General features: G+C 39.0%; 1 protein-coding gene across 2 annotated transcripts in view; it reads right to left on the bottom strand.

The window, feature by feature from the left end:
• The window catches only part of LOC115229286 (protein mono-ADP-ribosyltransferase PARP14-like), a 55820-nt gene that overhangs the window by 8465 nt on the left and 27883 nt on the right, over positions 1 to 19472 (bottom strand). For both annotated transcript variants that reach the window (XM_036499167.1, XM_036499166.1), the window contains exons 5-6: positions 2968 to 3195; positions 1320 to 1541 (exon numbers count right to left, since the gene is read on the bottom strand). In XM_036499167.1, coding sequence (XP_036355060.1) covers positions 1320 to 1541; positions 2968 to 3195 — 450 coding nt within the window. The remainder of the gene's footprint in view (positions 1 to 1319; positions 1542 to 2967; positions 3196 to 19472) is intronic.

Here is a 19472-nt window from a genome sequence, read left to right as displayed (position 1 = left end):
AGACCTCCAGGCAATAACAGAGGAATTTAAAATGGGCTGCCCCTGGGAGTTTCTCTATACCGATGACATTCTTCATATAGCTGAATCACTACCTGAACTAGAGAAGAAATTTTAAGTGTGGGAGCAAAGTCTTGAATCAAAGGCCTTAGAGGATTTTAGCAAGAACCCAAGTCTTAGCATGTAGAAGAGCAGACAAATCACAAACCCCTTCAGGTTCTGCTCAATCTATAGAAACGGTGTAGGTAAAAACTCCATAAAATGTACCCAATGCACGTTGTGGGGCACATAAGAGGTGCATCAATATCAGAGGAAGTTTAACAGGAAAATCAGTTTTTTGTGTCTGGCAGAATCACAGGTAGAGTTAAATTCCAGCGGGGTAAACTAGAAGTAGCTGATAACATCCATTACTTAGGTGACCAGGTCGGTAGTGGGAGTGGAAGCTCTGAGAGCATAGCCGTGAGAATACGAATAGGCTGGGCTAAGTTCAGAGAGCCCTTACCCCTGCAAGCAACAAAGGGCCTCTCTCAGTGAAAGGCAGATTTATGAAGCCTGTGTGTGAACAGCCATGCTACATGGGCTATAACAGCCAAGGACATGTGTAGGCTTGAGAGAAATGAAGCCAGTATGCTTTGCTAGATGTGCAATGTCAGTGTGCATACATGGCAGAGTGTAAACATCTTGAGAAAAAAACTTAACCATAAGAAGCATCAGATGTGGTGTGCAAGAGATACGACTGTGCTGGTATGGTCATGGGATACACATGGACAAGGACAGCTGTGTGAAGAAGTGCCACACACTCTAATAGTGGAGGGAACCTGTGAAAGAGACAGACCCAGGAAGACATGGGATGAGGTGGTGAAGTATGACCATAGAACATTGAGCCTCACAGAGGTAACCAAGACCTTTGGCGATATGCTGTGTTTGAAATGCCTCATCAAGCCAAGTGAAATCATAGTTAGGCCTCACAGAGACAGTGACAAGTGACTGAGAGCTTTGGTAATATAGCATGCTTAAGAAGACCTGTCAAACCAAGTGGGCTCATAGATGTGGTTGATGCCAGTATTGTGTAGCTAGCACCCATGCCAATGGCACGTAAAAAGCACTACTACACACTTGGAGTGGTTGGTGTTAGGAAGGGAATCCAGCCATAGAAACCATGCCAAATCAGATTGGAATCTGGTGCAGCTCCCCAGTAAATGATGATGACGATGGTGGTGGTGGTGGTGGTGATGGTGATAATGATGATGATGATGGTGATGATGATGATGATGAGGAGGAGGAGGAACATGATACAATGCACAACAAATACGTCAACCAACCTTTACTATTTCTGTGTCTTTAGGGAAAACAACAAAGTAAACATCTTTGATATCGTATTTTCGAGGTGACTCTTTGACTGCTTCATACATAGTTCCAGGTAGTTTTTCAATGGGATATTTCAATACTCCAGCTCCTAATATAGGAAATGCAAGGCTTTTTGCACTAAGACATGAAGCAGTTCCTAGACAAGTGTCTACCATGCTAGTCAAGTTTCGCAATATCTGAAAAAATAATTGTTTAGTAATTGATAATTCACATTTTATTAAATTATTTTCTTATTACAGGAAGAAATCATTAAGTTGTAATGAAAATATTCTTTCAGTTCTATATTTAAGAGAGGAGGAATTATGTACATTATTAACATTTGACAGATATTTGTCCTCATTTTGTTTGTTGTTAACAACGTTTCGGCTGATATACCCTCCAGCTTTCATTAGGTTTCTTGGGGAAATTTCAAACCTGGGTTCTCATTCCTAAAGTATTTTTCGATGTTGTTGTTATTATTACTATTATAATTATTATTGTTGTTGTTGGTGGTGGTAGTGGTGTTGTCATCGTTGTTGTTGTTGTTCAGGTCACTGCTTGGAATCGAACTGAGAATTTTGGTGTTAATAGCCTGCACTCTTAACCACTATGCCATATGCCCATGGACTACTAACCCTAAGATTCCGAGTTTGATTCCAAGCAGTGACCTGAACAATAATAATAATAATAATAATAATATAATAATAATAATAATAATAATATTAACATTGAAAAATACCTTAGGAATAAGAACGCAGGTTCAAAATTTCCCCAAGACACCTGATGAAGGCCGGAGGGTATATCAGCCGAAACGTTGTGTTAACAACAAACAAGATGAGGACAAATATCCATCAAATGTAAATAATGTAAGTGATGAATATATTCTTTGATCAACACATTGCACATGGAATTTGTTGTTTCAAACAGAAATGTTTTACAGATTCAAATAACATTAAACAACTTCTAGTGATTATTGGATTAACAGATCATGTGGTCATTGGATTAACATGGATCATGTGACAGAAGGATCAACACAGATCATGTGATAGCAGGAAGTCTGGTCTGAGTGAAGATATGGATGCCGTGAATGGAAAGAGAAATGTTCCAAGATTTGGTGGTTGCACAGTGTAATTCAGGTGGAATTTTGTAATTAACAAAAAAATAATAGGGAAGAGGAGAGATTAATTATTATTTACAAGAGGGAAATCTGGGTGAGAACATACTGCAAGAAGCAACAAAACCACCCACAAGGCAGGGCGCCACAGGCACAAAAGACTCTACACTGCACACAAGAGACTATGGTTGAGTCGAAATGTTCAGGGAATATCTACAATAGAGTCTACATCAATTTCAAACAACCAGAATCCATGCTTTGGAAATTGTACAGAATACCACAACACCAGACTGTCACACTGTAGCCCAAACTGTACATCACTGGACATCAAAGTACATGCTTCTGTCTTGAAGCAGACGGAAGTGTTGTATGACTGGAAAAACACATCTGTGGATTGTGCATAGTTTTATGGACAATTCCGTTCATGCCACAGAGATGCTGGATCAATGATAACCTAGGGTTGTACAACAACTCTTTCAATAAATCAATATAATATGATTGATACTTACTGAATCAGATGAATTTTCATCCCAGGGAGGTAATGCCAGATGAATTACATTCTCACAGTTGAGGTTATATCCTTCAGTGATGGCTATTTTAGATGTAGAAATACCTTGAGGATATTTCCGGTTACATTCAGCTTGTATCTGTGGACCAGCAGCATTGAGAATAAATTTGGAGATAGAACCACTGTCAAGCTGGAGGTGTTCATTGGTGCTGTTAACGATGACATCAACCTACAAAAGTAATTAATGGTAAACAACTAAGGAACATTTCATGGAGAGAAGAGAGATACATTGTTGCAGTTGATATTGTTGTTAAGAAACGCTCTACAGAATGGCTGTAGCAAGTTTGAGGTTGTTAAAGTTAGCAAAAGATATACTCAAGATATCAGATGTGAAGGAAATGAAATGTTTGAGTTAGATTGAGAAAATGTTTTAATTAACTGTAATGATTCCTCATTTGGAAATGAAATAACAATTAAATATAAATATGTTACGTGAATCTATTTACTCACAGATACATTAGAAATTGAACCAATCATTAAGTTTATTTTAATGCCAGCATTTTCTCCGGATGTCATATAAGGTCTGGGTATGATAGAGACTGTTTTCTGTTGTGGACCAGGAAAGGATGGGCTTGATAATTTAGTTTCTGGAAATAAACAAATATCAGTGTGTCATCATTATGACCATCATCATCGTTCAACATCTACCTTCCATGCTGGCATGGGTTGGATCATTTGACAGGAACTTGCCAGGTAGAAGATGGCACCAGACCTCTATGTCTGTTTTGGCATGTACAGAAGTCTGGTGCAGTTTTCCACCTGGCCACACACCTACTGATGCAAGTTGAACAAAATGACATATAAAGACACATCCATCATAGCAAAAGTGAGGTCCTAAATGCATTGTGCTTATTCCTGTCCATGTTGGGCCCTACACTGACATTTGCCCATGTCAACCATACCCTTCACCACATCTCATTTTCCTAACACCCATCCCTCCATTACACTTCTAACTATGGCCCTACTTTGTTGCTGTAAGCATTTGAGAGCAGAATCTGCACAACACTTCTCACCCCTTTTCATTAATACCAGTTGCCTCTCTTTCATCATCATCATCATCTCCGTTCGTACAACCTTCCATCGATCATCCCTTTTTGCCCCTTCCCTAATCTTTCCCTTCCCACTCTTAGCTACATCTTAGTTTGCCATTCTTGATGTTTAACACTTCTCCTATATGCATTTATTCCCAACGCCCTCTCACATCCGTTATCAATACTCCCTCCAATTTTGTCTCCCCACTCACTATAGCCATCCTCATGTATCTCTAACTCCCATCTCTGTCCCAGTTGATCATCATCATCAACCCATCCCTTCCACTGTCACATCCTGTGCATCATCTCTGCACTTCCTTGTCTATGAATTTATGATTCTGCTGCTCTCCTCTGCTACTCCTACGTTGCTACTTGTCACTCCCTCCTACCCAAACCTCATCTAACTCTCACTTGCCCCACTCCATACAGATATTTGCCATCAACTCCACCCCAAACCATTGTTCCTCACTCACTACATCCACCTCTAGCCCCATCACTAACCATCTGCCACGCCTCTCATCCCATATTCTTATGAAATTACCCTCTCTTTCTTACCTTCCTCATCCACATTCTATATTCTCTCCCCATACACACATCCTTGCAAACTGAGAGTATGCACTTGCACCCTATGACCACCATCTTTCTCCCTTCCAGCTACTTTCATTCACTTTTGTAAAAAATATAAGCAAGTCGTGAATTTCCCCCATATCAAGACACCCCTACTTGACCCTCTATCAAACCTCTCCTACCCCGGATATAAAGCCACCTACCCGTCTCCCAAATTCACTCCCACCCACTTTTACAGGGCTCTTTCCATTTTTCACTTTCTATTACAAGTTACTTGGTGACCTTACTAGCACTGGGGTCATGGAAAAAGCAGCTTCCGGTCCACACTGTGAAGTGCTTGGTATTAAGAAGGGCAGCCAGCCATGGAAATCATGCCTAATGCATCTCACCAGATCCTGTCAAACTGCTTAACCCAAGCCAAAATGGAAGATGGACATTAAATGATGAGCAAGGCATATAAATTGTCTAAGACTCCATAAGAGAAATACCAGGCACTTGTACATTTGTCAACAGAGAAGTTACGTTAATCATAAAGTTTACAATATCTTAAGTAACACATCTGGTTGTGGTTGCTGTAGGAGACAGCTAGTGAAGGGACTCCATCAAAGGTTATGTCCCTGGCCCCAAATCCCTGAGTGAGAAATAACTGCCAGTAAAGTGGAGTTTGAGTGTGGGCAGTATGGAGTTGGTGCAGGAAGCAGGGACTTTGAAAGAGGACATGGGAAGGCACCCAAACCTTTAAACTCATGCGGATGCATATCTATGTGTTTATGTGCATATGGTTCGGTGTAGTCAGTATTGGACTCTTAGGTTGTGGTGTTGGAAAGACTGCTGGTGGAAATCGTAATGTTATGGTAGAGTTTGTAGATAACTGATCACATACTATTTTTCATGCAGGCATATAATAATAATAATAATGAAATTATTGTATACAGTGCTCAGGTGCACCACAACTTGTCAAAAGTGCATATAAAGTATATGCAGTAATGTACAAATGTCTGGGAAGCGAACAGTGTATGAATCAGATACATGCTTGCGTGTGTATGGAGGGGAGAAAATCAGGTGTAGTATTGGCGAATCTCAGGAAGCATGGAAGTTTTGAAGGATACAGTGCTCCGACAACTAACAACTGATACCGGCAGTTTGTTCCATGCTTCAGCAACTCTTAGCGTGAAAAAATGTTTCCGAAAGTCATGGGAATTGTGCTGTTTTCTGACTTTGTAAACATGTCCACGGGTGTTAGACAGATGAAGTTTGAAAAGGTGCTCAGAGTTATTGTTTGTAATATGGTTAATAATTTTATGGGTGTCTGCCAGGTCAGCTGCCAGACGTTGGAGTTACAATGTATCCATGCCCAGGGAAGTAAAACTCACCCTTGCAGTTTAGGCTTTAGTTAAGTGTCTGAATGAAGAGAGTTCTTGAATATTGTTCTTTTCTAAGCAAGGTTTAACCTTCCCCGTCTGCTACTATTGAAGTAACGGTTGCACCTCCCTATCACTCTCTACTTGATGTTATAATCCATGGCATTTTTCTTCAATAACCATATGTGTCTAGCCAGGGTTGTGGCATTATGTCTCTCCTGGACATTAATGGAAATTTTTAGGATTGTTAAATATGGTTCTGAAAGGACCTTTTGTCATACCCACATATTTCCACATATTCTTCTGCTTGCTAAAGTAATAGTCAAGTGATACTGAATGGAAATAAGTACAAGTTTTCACTGTATAATATGCTGAATAGTAATACAAAGACAGTTCATAATTACTGAGAAAAAAATTAATAGAAACAATGAAAATGTCTTCTCACAAAACTGACTGACACAGCTTTGAGAAGCACCGTAGGTTGTTCTAAGCAGAAAAAGAAAAGTGAGAACATCTGTGAAGTATCAGAGCTCATTCTGTCTAGAAATGCAAAATAAGAATTTTTATAATGCCCAGCAGGGTTTTCCAAAAAACGTTTGACCAGACTATTTGGTGGGAAAATTCCATTGCCCTTGGTTGTACATCAGCTGATCTGATTGGCCAAGCCATGTTCACAGAGGTGTTAGCGCCTTTCATAGTGGCATGATTTATTTTCCATAACTGGTTTTCCTTTGCTGACAATATGGTTCCATGCTGAAGAACCTGAGTGTGATGGTTCAAAACTCAGTAGGAGCCTAGCTATAAACTTTCAATTAATGAGGTAATGAATCAGCTCATTAAGTATGATAATAACTATTAATTAATTTAATATTTACAATCAGATTACATTTATGGTTCTTTTTCCTAAAGTAATAATTGGATGTAACTTATGTTGTATCATCACACATGAGATGGTCATGGAAGACTACATTGATGAGTTAACTCCCCTCTCATAAGACATTGAAGAGTTAACTCCCCTCTCAAAAGACGTTATTTTAGTTTATTGCAAGATGGTATTTTAGAATAATTTCTTCATCACAAAGTCCAAAGCTCTTCTCTTCAATTAGAAATTATAATGTTCAAGATAGTCTTTTAATAAGAATTACAACCAATTAGAATCAATATCAAGTTTATATTTTTTGGTTAGATTTTATGAGGCTTGGTTCAATTCTAAATCTAATATTTTTATTCAGTTTACATACTTTAACCCTCTTAATGTCTTGTATTATAGATATCTGAACCTATTAGCAAATCCTAATCCAAATGGTACTGTAGTTCCCAGAATGCTGTTGCTTGGGAGTGCAAAACTGGAAGCAAGCAATCTTCTGTGCAAGAAACAAAGTTTAGTCTTATTTCTGAAAGAACTTTCTGTGAAATGAATAAAAAAAAAGAGGATCAAGCATGTAATAGGATAGAAGGACAAGGATGAAATGCAAAGATATCATGTCAGACAGATTGAAGAGGAACGTCTGCATGGCCAATTCTGGAGAGTCACTAAAGACATATTGTGGAACAAAATCCTGGGCTTGGTTAAAAAGGGGCCAATTAAAAAAAGAAACAGAGAGCCTAATTGTAACAGTCCAAGATCAAGCGATAAAAACAAACAACTTGAGTAAAAATATATATGGAGAGAATGTGTCAGAAAAATGTAGAGCCTGTGGAACTTAGAATGAGTCAATGGCACACATCGTGGAAGAATGCCCCAAGTTGGCACAGGAAGAATATAAGAAACGGAGGCACGACCAGGTTGTAAAAGTTTTACACTGGAAACTGTGCCAGAAATGGGGATTTGAAGCTGGAAACACAAAGCACAATCATTGAGTCAAAAGAGAATTGGAGTTGGAGAAATGTAAGATTTTATGGGACTTTCCTATTCAAATGGAGAAAAAGTTAGAAAACAATAGACTAGATATTACAGTCATAGATAAGGAAAAGAGAAGCTGCTTACTTATCGACCCATCATGTCTGTTTGATTCCAGGATCGTAAAGAAGAAGAAAAACAAAGTAAATACAATCCCTTAAAATTTGAAATAGGAAGAATTTGGAGCATGCAAACAGTAAAGGTGGTGCCTATAATAATTGGTGTGTTGGGAACAGGAAGCCAAAATATAGACAAATGGCTGAAGGATATTGAAATAGAATACCCGGAAGAGCTTCTACAGAAAGTTTGTCTTTTAGGTACAGCAAGGATTATCAGGAGGGTTGTAAGCACTTGAAAGACTGCTAAAAACTTGTGGCTACCTGAGGCTGCAGGTAGTAACTTGCTATCAACATAATTCCTTGCAGAAATAAAACCAAAATAGTAATTATCAGTAATGTTTAACATAGAATGACATGACAAGACACCGTAATATTCAATATTAACAAACAAATGTTTTACCTCTGTTTCGGAGATATTCATCAAATTCCTGTTAAAACAAAAAAGAATCAATTTATATTTTTATTTTCCCATTTTTGCAAAGAGAAGAGATTTAATTTAATAAAAACAAAATATTTGAAATATTTAATGATTTATTTCTACTCTGTAATAAGGAAATGAGGAAAATTACTTTGTCACTCAGATCAAAGATATTCTATCCATGGCCTTCCTGCCTTTTGGGAGACATGAGACCTGTGTCAATATGGTAATACAGTGAATAGAGCAGAAAAACCTCCCATGCTTTACATGGCCACCAACATGGTGTTAGTGAAGTTAAACATGTGGTAATGGTGTCTTCATGTAGCTGAAGTTCTACTGTTTTTTTTTCTATCCAGTTACCATCATGGTTAGAACCGTTGAACCTTGTGTTTGCAGTCAAAATGTCTATCAAGAATGTTGAATTTGAGGCGTTTTTGTTACATCCTGTTTGTCCAAAGCTATTTCAGGAACAAACAGGAGTACAAGGTAATTATTTTTACATTGTAAGGAAGAATGAGAGGAAACCTGACAATTCAGACCGTGGTCCTTCATAACAAAGAAAAGAGAAAAGATTCAAAGAGAAAAAGGTTCTCAAACAATTCTACAGTGGACAGAAATTTCCTTCATTTTTTTGTTACAGTGGAAAGGCATAAATATTATATTTTGGTATTAATACTGCTTCTATCGTTATTATTTTTAATAGACCTTCTGGCAATTAATTACTATCTGATGTACCCAGTAATTCCCAGGAAAGCAGGGCTTATTCCTTGGTTTCATTCTCATAATTGTTTCACTAATCCAGTAACAACAATACAAAGTATGTGGCCCTTAAAACGGTTTTTGTGTATTTACACAGGATCTTGTTTTTAAGAATTCCTAATAAGTTATGAATACCCAAATTGTGAAGTCAGTTATATAATAACATGAAATTAATTACCCAATAGTAAGAATTCAAATAAAGTAGCTCCGAAAAGGGCTTTAACCCCTTACCCGGCAGAAACGAATATATGCGTTTTGACCGAAATCGTTTTTTTCTATCTCTGGCAAGTTAACTCGTCAAAAGATAGACTCGCCAAAATCGACAGCAAACGAGTTCCTTTGTCTATTATAAACTCTTTTTTGACAAATACGAGTATATTCACTCACTTTATACCTCTGGCAGTGACGATTTCTGCCACCTTTCGCTTGAGTAAGGCATTGAAGACCGAGTATGATTTAGTCACCTGGAGACAGTTGAAGGGTTGGAAGGCACATTTTATGAATAGAAGTATTCACTTTGTTTTTACGTTGTTTTTTTTTATACCTTTATATTATAACCCCACCATGTCGAGCTCTGATGATGATAATTCATTATTTTGTCTCTCTTTTTTGTCATTACTAAGTTTTGAAGTAATAAAATCAACAGAAGTAAACAATCATGTTTTGATCATTCATTCTAAATTTGGAAAATAAGATAACCAAATAAAATAACATGATTTTTTGTAAAAGTAATATGATTTATGAAAAAAACAGGTTAACTCGTTTCTGCCCAAAGCGGTAATTTAAAATCAATATTATTGAATTAAAATTCATAATAAATAAGGTTTGAAATATACCTCGAAATCACCATTCAAAACATAGTAAAATAAAACAATTAAAAAATATGTCTGAAAAAATACATTCATTTTCAAAATAATTGTTGGGTAAGGGGTTAATATGTTCCCAGAGTTTATAGAACTTATTAGGAAATACTAATAAGTTATGTATACTAAAATTGTGAAGCATGTTATGTAATAACAGGCTAATCAGATATGAGATAATAACACTTCAAAGTGAATAACTCTGAAAAAAGCTTTTGTGCATTCACAGAGAATATTACCCTCAGTGGCGCTAGTGTTGTTAAATTCATGAATAAGTCACTAACCGAAATAGGTGGATCTATTGTTTAGGTAAATACTATTTACTTGTTTAAGCATTGTACTGGATAAATTGTGAAAATAACTCAAATAGTTCAAATACTAAGAAATAAGCATACTCAATTTGATTTATACCAAATAACTTATGAACATGAATGGGTTATTTCCCTTGGCTATATTTATATATAAGGATCCCTTTCAGGAGCGAATGGGTTATTTCCCTTGGATGTTTAAAAATAATATATTAGTTATATGTAGTACTTATAAGAATCCCTTCCAAGGGCCCTATTATCGATTTTTCCAACAATCTAAGTATGTCACTAGTTTTCTAGACATAAATTCTACTCATGTGTCAAGTTTCATCAAAATCGATAAAACGATGTAGGAGGAGTTAGATAACAACTCCACAAACAAACACACCCACAGATTTCCACATATGTAGTAGATTTTTTCTTAATAAATTTGCTGGCTATTAATTATCTTTATTAAGCCTCCTTGTTATTAAATATTTTTAATAAACCTTCTGGCTATTAATTATCTTTAATAAGTCTTCTGGCTATTAATTATTTTTTATAAGCCTTCTGGCAATTAATTATCTTTGATAAACCTTCTGGCTATTAATTATCTTTAATAAGCCTTCTGGCTATTAATTATCTTTACTAAGCCTTCTGGCTATTAATTATTTTTAATAAACCTTGTGGCTGTTAACTATTTTTAATAAACCTGCTGGTTAGTAATTATTCTTAATAGACCTGGCTATTAATTATTTTTAGTAAACTTGCTGACTATTATTTACTTTTAATAAATTTGCTGGGTATTAATTATTTTTGATAAACTTTCTGGCTATTAATTACCTTTAATAAGCCTTGTGGTTATTAATTATTTTTAATAAACCTCCTGGCTATTAATTACCTTTAATAAGCCTTGTGGTTGGGCCTGGTGCAGCCTCCTCGGCTTCCCAGACCTCAATCGAACCGTCCAACCCATGCTAGCATGGAAAGTGGACGTTAAACGATGATGATGATGATGATGATAATGATAATGATAAAATCTTCTGGCTATTAATTATCTTTGTGACTACTGAGGACATGCACAAGCTTGCAAAGAATGAAGCTGGTATGATCCACTGGATGTGTAATGTCAGTGTGCATACTCAACAGAGTGTTACTGCCTTGAGAGAAAAGTTGGATTTAAGAAGCATCAGATGTGGTGTGCAAGAGAGACGACTGCGCTGGTATGGTCATATGTTGCGTTTGGATGTGGACAGCTATGTGAAAAAGAGTCACACCCTAGCAAGAGAGGGAACCTGTGAAAGAAGTAGACCCAGGAAGACCTGGGATGAAGTGGTGAAGCACGACTTTCAAATGTGACTGAGACATTTGGAGATATGCTGTGCTTAAGAAGACCCGGCAATGCAAGTGAGACCATAAACATGATCTATGCCAGTGCAGTATTACCAGCCCATTTAAGAGTAACTTAATAAACTGCAATAAACTGCACTTACGAACACCTGTTGAGGCAAGTGAAATCCTTGTCATGGCTGATAACAGGACCACCTGATTGGCACCTGTGCCAGTGGTGTATAACAGGCATCATTTGAGCGTGATCATTGCCACTGCCGCCTGACTGGCACTCGTGCTGGTAGCATGTAAAAGAGCACCATTCAAGCGTGGTTGATGCCAGTACCACCTGACTGGCTTATGTGCTGGTGACATGTAAAAAGTACCCACTACACTCTCAAAGTGGTTGGCATTAGGAAGGGCATCCAGCTGTAGAAATTTTGCCAGATTAGATTGGAGCCTGTCCAACCCATGACAGCATGGAAAACGGACGTTAAACGACGATGATGATGATGAAACCTTCTGTTTAATAATTACCTTTAATAAACCTTCTGACAGTTAATTATCTTTAATACGCCTTATGGCTATTAATTATTTTTAACTAAGAAACGCACCCATCCTTTGGACAGTTTAAGTTGCTTTGGTGTTATTTTTTCCCCAGTTACTTGAACTACCGAGAAGGTTTATGAGTAGCACAGCAATCTATGTTTCTGATTAATCTAGGAACAGAAAATCAAATTGAAGGCTGGTTATTGTGGAGGTCGTTGCACTTTAATGATCATAGAACATATGAGTTTGCAAGTGATGCAAAATAGAGCTACTGAAGTGTTTTGGGAGTAGATTACGGATAATGACTACAAAATATAGTTGTTTTTTAAGTATATTTTGTTCACTCTTATTTTCATGTATATCATATAAACATCTACATCTTTTGGAACATTGTCATTTTATAAGACTTTACTGGCAAATTTTTAAGTCAAAATTTATTTATATGAAAGAAAACTATTGGTAACATAACATGAATTGGGCAGAGTTAAAGAATACACACACCATCCGTCTTCCATGTAATCCTAACCCTAAACCCTAAACCTAGCCCTAAACACTGGGTGTGCATATTATTTACCTTCACCCACATGTTGTTCTAAAAATTACAGTTAAATAAGATTTTTTGGATAAATCTTTTAAACTAACATAAACTTTTATTTATGTAAAAACTAACATTTCATTTTCTGAGCTGAGATTCGAAACTGAATCTAAGGATTCTCGCTGACCTGATCCACCACTGGCCGAACAGGTGTGACAGAAATTTCTTTATCCTGTCAAAATGTGATGGATGGATTTCTAACCTGAGCTGTGTCACTGAAGGTTCAACTGGACAGCAGGTGACCTAGATAAGTAGTAAGGACTCCAATGGTATGTCTGTTCTTCTTGCTAGGATGACCATTATAAATAGTGACCTTAGATACAGGACAGATAAGCAGGCAGCTTGCAACAGGTAAGCAGCCAACAGAGAGCCACATAGTCAGCATGAGCGAATTATGATAGCCAATGACACAACACAGTAGCAGGACACAAAAAGATAGGACAGAAAAACAACACAACTCAACCAAATGTTCAATGCACACACAGACACAAAATATGCCATGCACTCTTTCATCAAATCAACATTCTACTTCTCCTGTTGTTATTTTTACTTTGCCACCTCAAAGCTGTTGGTAACTTCATGTAGCAGCCTTCATTGATATTGTAAATTAAACTTTGAGTATCCAACACGTAGATGCAAGTGTGGATCAAATAAATTATTTAAACTACAATCCTCATTGTTTTACTTTGATGTCGTCCTATCTCCATCGGCGACACCCGACAACATACATTGAACCATCAACATCACATTTCGCTGCCCATACTGCTACAATTTACATGACAGAAAATTGCCATAAGAGGTAAGATGGAGAGAAGCTTCAGCTAGTGTCCTCACAGGCAAGGCACATAGGTATAAAAATCTTCTGGGAAGGTAACATCGATGGAGTAGGGGGTGTAGGTATATTCCTTGTGGAGAAATGGGTGGATAAGGTCATAGAGGTTGTCAGGGTATGTGATAGAGTGCTTAAGCTCAGGCTAGTCTTGCAGAATAGTATAGCTACAATTATCTCTGCCTATGACCCTGCAAGTGGCCCTACCAAATGCTCTGAAGGACCATTTTTATGATACCCTTCTACAGGCTGCCTCAAAGATGAGTGGCAATGACCTCATCTTTGCAGCTGGAGATTTTAATGAGCATGTTGGACAGCAATCCGGTATCTTCACTGGTGTACATGGGCATAATGGTATTGGTTCCTGAAAAGAAGATGGAACCAGGCTACTGGAGTTTTGTGATGCATGTAGCCTTTTAGTCTGCAACACTAAGTTCAGGAAGCCAAGCAGCCACCTGATAACCTATCAATCAGGTGACTCTGCTAGCCAGATTGATTTCATCCTCACCAGACAGCGGGACGCAGGGTTGCTCTTAAATACAAAGACCCTCTCAGGTATGGAATGTACCCCCAGCATAGACTAGTCATTAGTGACTTTAGACTCGAGGCCAGAAGGATTCCAAGAAGCAGACCAATCCAGAAAAGAAGGATTTGGAAGCTAAAGAACCCTTCACATGATCTGAGATTTAGGGATATCCTCATCAAGAAATATGATGAGAGGGAGGAGGAGCTACAGTCCTCGGACATAGAAGGTAGCTGGAAATTCCTACGGGACAGCTTACTGAGTGCCACAGACCAAGTCCACAGATGGTGCAAAGTCCCTTCCAGACCTAGAGTTATGTGGTGGTGGAATAATATAGTAGACAGAGCCATCAGAGCAATGAAACAGGCCTGGAGGGGTTGGGGTAGCAGGGAACCATACCAGATAGCCAGAAAGGAGGCTAGGAGACAGGCATACATAGCCAAGGGCGAAGCAGAAAAGAAGTTTGCCAATGTCCAGCAACATAAAGACCAAAGAAATGAAGTATTTCGGATTGCAGTGTGTGAGAGAAAATTGTGATGTCACAGGAGAGAAATGTGTCCGCATGGATGATGGTGCACTTGCTTTTAATGATTCCGAAATGAAAGAGGTTTGGAGAAGCCATTATGAAAGACTGCTGAACGTGGAAAATGAACTGGAGGAGGAGAGCCAGCCAAATGTTGCCACAGTAGAGGGACCAGCTATCCGAATAGACAGCACCCTTGTAGATAAAGCAATTAAGGTTATGAAGCCAGGAAAAGCCCCTGGTCCATCAGGAATCACTGCTGAGATGCTTAAAACATCTGGTGGTGTGGGCTATGGCCTAGTCACCCGCATTGTAAACCAGGTAGTTCATGATGGAGTCATACTCAATGACTGGTGTAGCAGCACCATAGTCAACTGCTACAAAGGTTAAAGTGATGCTTTAGATAGAAATAACTACAGGGGTATCAAATTGCTGGATCAGGTGATGAAGGTCAGGGAGAGGGTCATGGCCCAACTAATTAGGGAGAGTGTCTGCTTAGATGAGATGCAGTTCGGTTTTGTGCCAGGTAGAAGCACCACTGATGCCATATTCCTGGTGCAGCAACTGCAGGAGAAATAACTAGCCAAAGATAAACTCCTATACTTAGCTTTTGTGGACTTTTACAGGGTCCCCCAATCCCTTATCTGGTGGGCGATGCAGAAAATGGGGATTGATGAGTGGTTAATAAGGGCTGTACAAGCCCTATACAGAGAGGCCGTTAGTAAGGTTAGTGTTGGCAATGAGTATAGTGAAGAATTCCTGGTAGAAGTAGGGGTTCACCAAGTATCAGCCCTCAGCCCCCTCTTATTCATCATAGTCCTCCAGGAAATAACAGGAATTCAAGACAGGTTGCCCCTGGGAACTCCTCTATGTTGATGACCTGGCCCTCATAGCAGAATCACTACCAGAACTAGAGAAGAAATTTCAGGTGTAGAAGCAAGGTTTAGAATTGAAGCGCCTTATAGTCAATGTTGTAAAGACCAAAGTTCTAGTCGAAGCACCCAACCCATGCCAGCATGGAAAATGGACATTAGACGATGATAATAATGATGATGATGATAACATGTTATGCTAAAAAAAGTAAGAAGGCAAACAAATCACGCACCATTTCAGGCAGGTGGTCCTGTTCGATCTGTAGAAAAGGTGTAGGTAGAAACTCCATAAGATGTACCCAGTGTAAGCTATGGACACATAAGAAGTGCAGCAACATCAAAGGAAGATTAACCGGGAAGATAGCTTTCATGTGCAGCAGATGCACAGGGGCAATAAACACCACAGATGCTCAGAAAATAGATTCCATCACATGACAAGGGGAGAAACTAGATGTAGTTGATAGCTTCTGCTATCTGGGTGAACAAGTCTGTAGTGGGGGTGGATGCTCAGAGAGCGTTACCACTAGAATAAGAATTGCCTGGGCAAAGTTCAGAAAGCTTCTACTCCTATAGGTGAGAAAGGGCCTCTTGCTCAGAGTAAAAGATAGATTGTAGGATGCATGTGAGCAAACTGCCATGCTTCACGGCAGTAAAACATAGGCCGTGACTGCAGAGGACATGTGTAGGCTTGAAAGAAATGAAGCTAGCATGATCTGCTGGATGTGTAATGTCAGTGTGCACACACGACAGAGTGTAAGCACCCCGAGAGAAATGTTGGGCATAAGAAGCATTGGATGTGGCAAGCAAGAAAGACGTTTGCATTGGTAAGGTCATGTACTACGGATGGATGAGGAGAGCTGTGTGAAGGAGTGCCACTCTCAAACAGTGGAAGAAATCTTGGGTAGAGGGAGACCCAGGAAGCCATGGGATGAGGTGGTGAAGCATGACCTTTGAACATTGGGCCTCACAGAGGCAATGGCGAAAGACCGAGACCTCTGGAGATATGCTGTGACTGAGAAGACCCGGCAATTAAAGTGAGTTCACAGCTGTAACCCACACCAGTTTCGCATAACCAGCCCACTTAAAAGTACCTTGGATCGTAAGGTGATATGCTGTGCTTGAGGAGACCTACTGAGTCAAGTACATCAACATCAAAATAAAAATCAGCTTTGTGGCTCTTAATTACCTTTAATAAACCTTCTGGTTAATAATTATCTTTAATAAACCTTCTGGTTAATAATTATCTTTAATAAACCTTCTGGTTAATAATTATCTTTAATAAACCTCCTGGTTATTAATTTTTTCTAATAAACCTTCTAACTATTAATTATCTATAATAAACCTTCTAACTATTAATTATGTTTAATAAACCTTGTGGCTATTCATTATTTCTAATAAGCCTTCCGGCTATTAATTACCTTTAATGAGCTTTCTGGCTATTTGCAACATGAATGTCCAAAAAGACATAAAAGTGTACATATGACTGACAGTGAGATTCGGCTATTATGTTGCTTTTGGATGTCTGTCACTGATGGATCCAGGCAGAGCGAAAATAGGTGATGTGGTAGTTTTGGTGCCAGTAGATAGATGATTGTCATCTGCTAGCAGTATAAATATGAGTGCTTTTATGCAGCATGCGTCAATATGAGAGGTCTTCTCAAGGTGAGTAACACAGTATTTAGTGTTCTAACACAACATCCACATTTAGTTGGATGTAAAATTTACCTTTTGATATTAATACTGCATCTGTTGCTATTGCTTTTAATTGACTTAATTTAGGTTCAGTCTCAATGAATGGCACCTTGGACAAGTCTCTTCAGCTACAGCCTTAGGCCAAACAAAGCCCAGCGAATAGGTCTGGTAAGCAGAAACTGAAAGAAACCTGTCATACGTGTGTGTGTGTGTGCATGTCTCCTTGCCTTGACATTGTGTGATAGTTGTAAGCGGGTGTCCCTGTTATGCAAGTGGTGCCCTTTGTTTCTAATATTTTGTGATATTCTGTAAAATGGGGAAACAGTTACTTCCCTTGGAAGGTGGTGAGGGTTGGTGACAGGAGAGGCGCCAAACCATACAAAATCCATCTCAACAAATTCTATCCAACCCATTCAAGCACAGAAAAGTGGATGTTATGATGATAATTATTATTATGGTGGCAGCGGTGGTGGTGTTGGTGGTTGTGGTGCTGGTTGTGGTGGTTGTGGTGTTGGTGGTTGTGGTGTTGGTGGTTGTGGTGCTGGTTGTGGTCTTGGTGATTGTGGTGTTGCTGGTTGTGGTGTTGGTGGTTGTGGTGTTGGTGGTTGTGGTGTTGGTGGTTGTGGTGTTGGTGGTTGTGGTGTTGGTGGTTGTGGTGTTGGTGGTTGTGGTGTTGGTGTTGGTGATTGTGGTATTGGTGGTTGTGGTGTTGGTGGTTGTGGTGGTGGTGGTTGTGGTGTTGGTGGTTGTGGTGCTGGTTGTGGTCTTGGTGGTTGTGGTGTTGCTGGTTGTGGTGTTGGTGGTTGTGGTGTTGGTGGTTGTGGTGTTGGTGGTTGTGGTGTTGGTGTTGGTGATTGTGGTATTGGTGGTTGTGGTGTTGGTGGTTGTGGTGGTGGTGGTTGTGGTGTTGGTGGTTGTGGTGCTGGTTGTGGTGTTCGTGATTGTGGTGTTGGTGGTTGTGGTGTTGGTTGTGGTGCTGGTTGTGGTGGTGGTGGTGGTTGTTGTGGTGTTGGGGGTGGGGGTGGGGGTGGGGGTGAAAATGATGATACTACAAATCCGTTTTACTACTTTTATTGTGTTTTCTTAAATCTGTTTTTGAGATTATCATAATCATCACCATCATCATCATCATCATCATGATAATACATATATAAGAATGTATCTGTGTGTACATGTATGTGTGTGTTATATAGAGAAAGAGAGAAAGAAAGAGAGAGAGAGATACACAGAAAGAATAAAGATTTACATTCCTTCTTCCAAAAATATTTCTCTCTCTCTCTCTGTCTGTCACTGTTTTTACCTCAATCTCTCCCCAATACACAATCAACCTAGACAACTCAGAGGCACCATCTACCTTGGTGTCCTTCATTCAATCGTTTCAGAAAACTAGTTGAATGATTATTTCTCTCTCAGTCATCTCTATATATATAAATGGCAAAATGTCTGTGTGTGTGTGTGTCCTTTATACAAATCCATAATTTTTCAGTTAGAGGGCTCGCACTTTCTATGGTCATTCAAAACCGTCCAAGGGTGGTTGTGCACATCTTTACATTTCCCCAGTCACCTCGCAAAGCCATTAAAACATCAATAGAAGTGACTTTTTTGTGAATTTTCTGTCCAAAACCCAATCAAAATGCCCGAAACTTGATACGCCAATTGAATGCCAGCAAGCTGTATGTGATTGGTCGGAGATTTGGACAGTACTCGCATGGTCATAGTGTTAGTTTTATTATATTCTTCACCAGTTTCATGAACTAAAGTCCCTCTTTAAAGACATCCCAAGATGGCAATGTGCTTCTGTGAAAGTAGACGCTATTCAAAAACTAATATGCATTTTCATGTCTCAAATGTTTCTTCTATTTCAATATTGGTTTACATTATTTTACTCAATTATTCTTCCTTGAATATACACCAATTATTTCAATGCTGCAGCAGCAAGTGGAGGTGCAATGGCCCAGTGGTTAGGGTAGTGGACTCGTGGTCGGAGGATCGCGGTTTTGATTCCTAGGCCGGGCGTTGTGTGTGTTTATTGAGTGAAAACACCTAAAGTTCCACGAGGCTCCGGCAGGGGGTGGTGGCGACCCCTGTTGTACTCTTTCACCCCCAACTTTCTCTCATTCTTTCTTCCTGTTTCTTGTCCCCGACTTGCTACGCAACCACTGAGCCTGGATGCGCATTCATCCATCCGTTGAAGCTCTCGGTATTGGGGGTTGACCTGCTTTCTCTTCTGCG

This window comes from Octopus sinensis, unplaced genomic scaffold (assembly GCF_006345805.1).
Source record: "Octopus sinensis unplaced genomic scaffold, ASM634580v1 Contig12351, whole genome shotgun sequence".
Taxonomy (NCBI): Eukaryota; Metazoa; Mollusca; class Cephalopoda; order Octopoda; family Octopodidae; genus Octopus; species Octopus sinensis.
The sequence above is the reverse complement of the archived record's forward strand: the minus strand, read 5'-3'. Positions and strand labels throughout refer to the sequence as shown.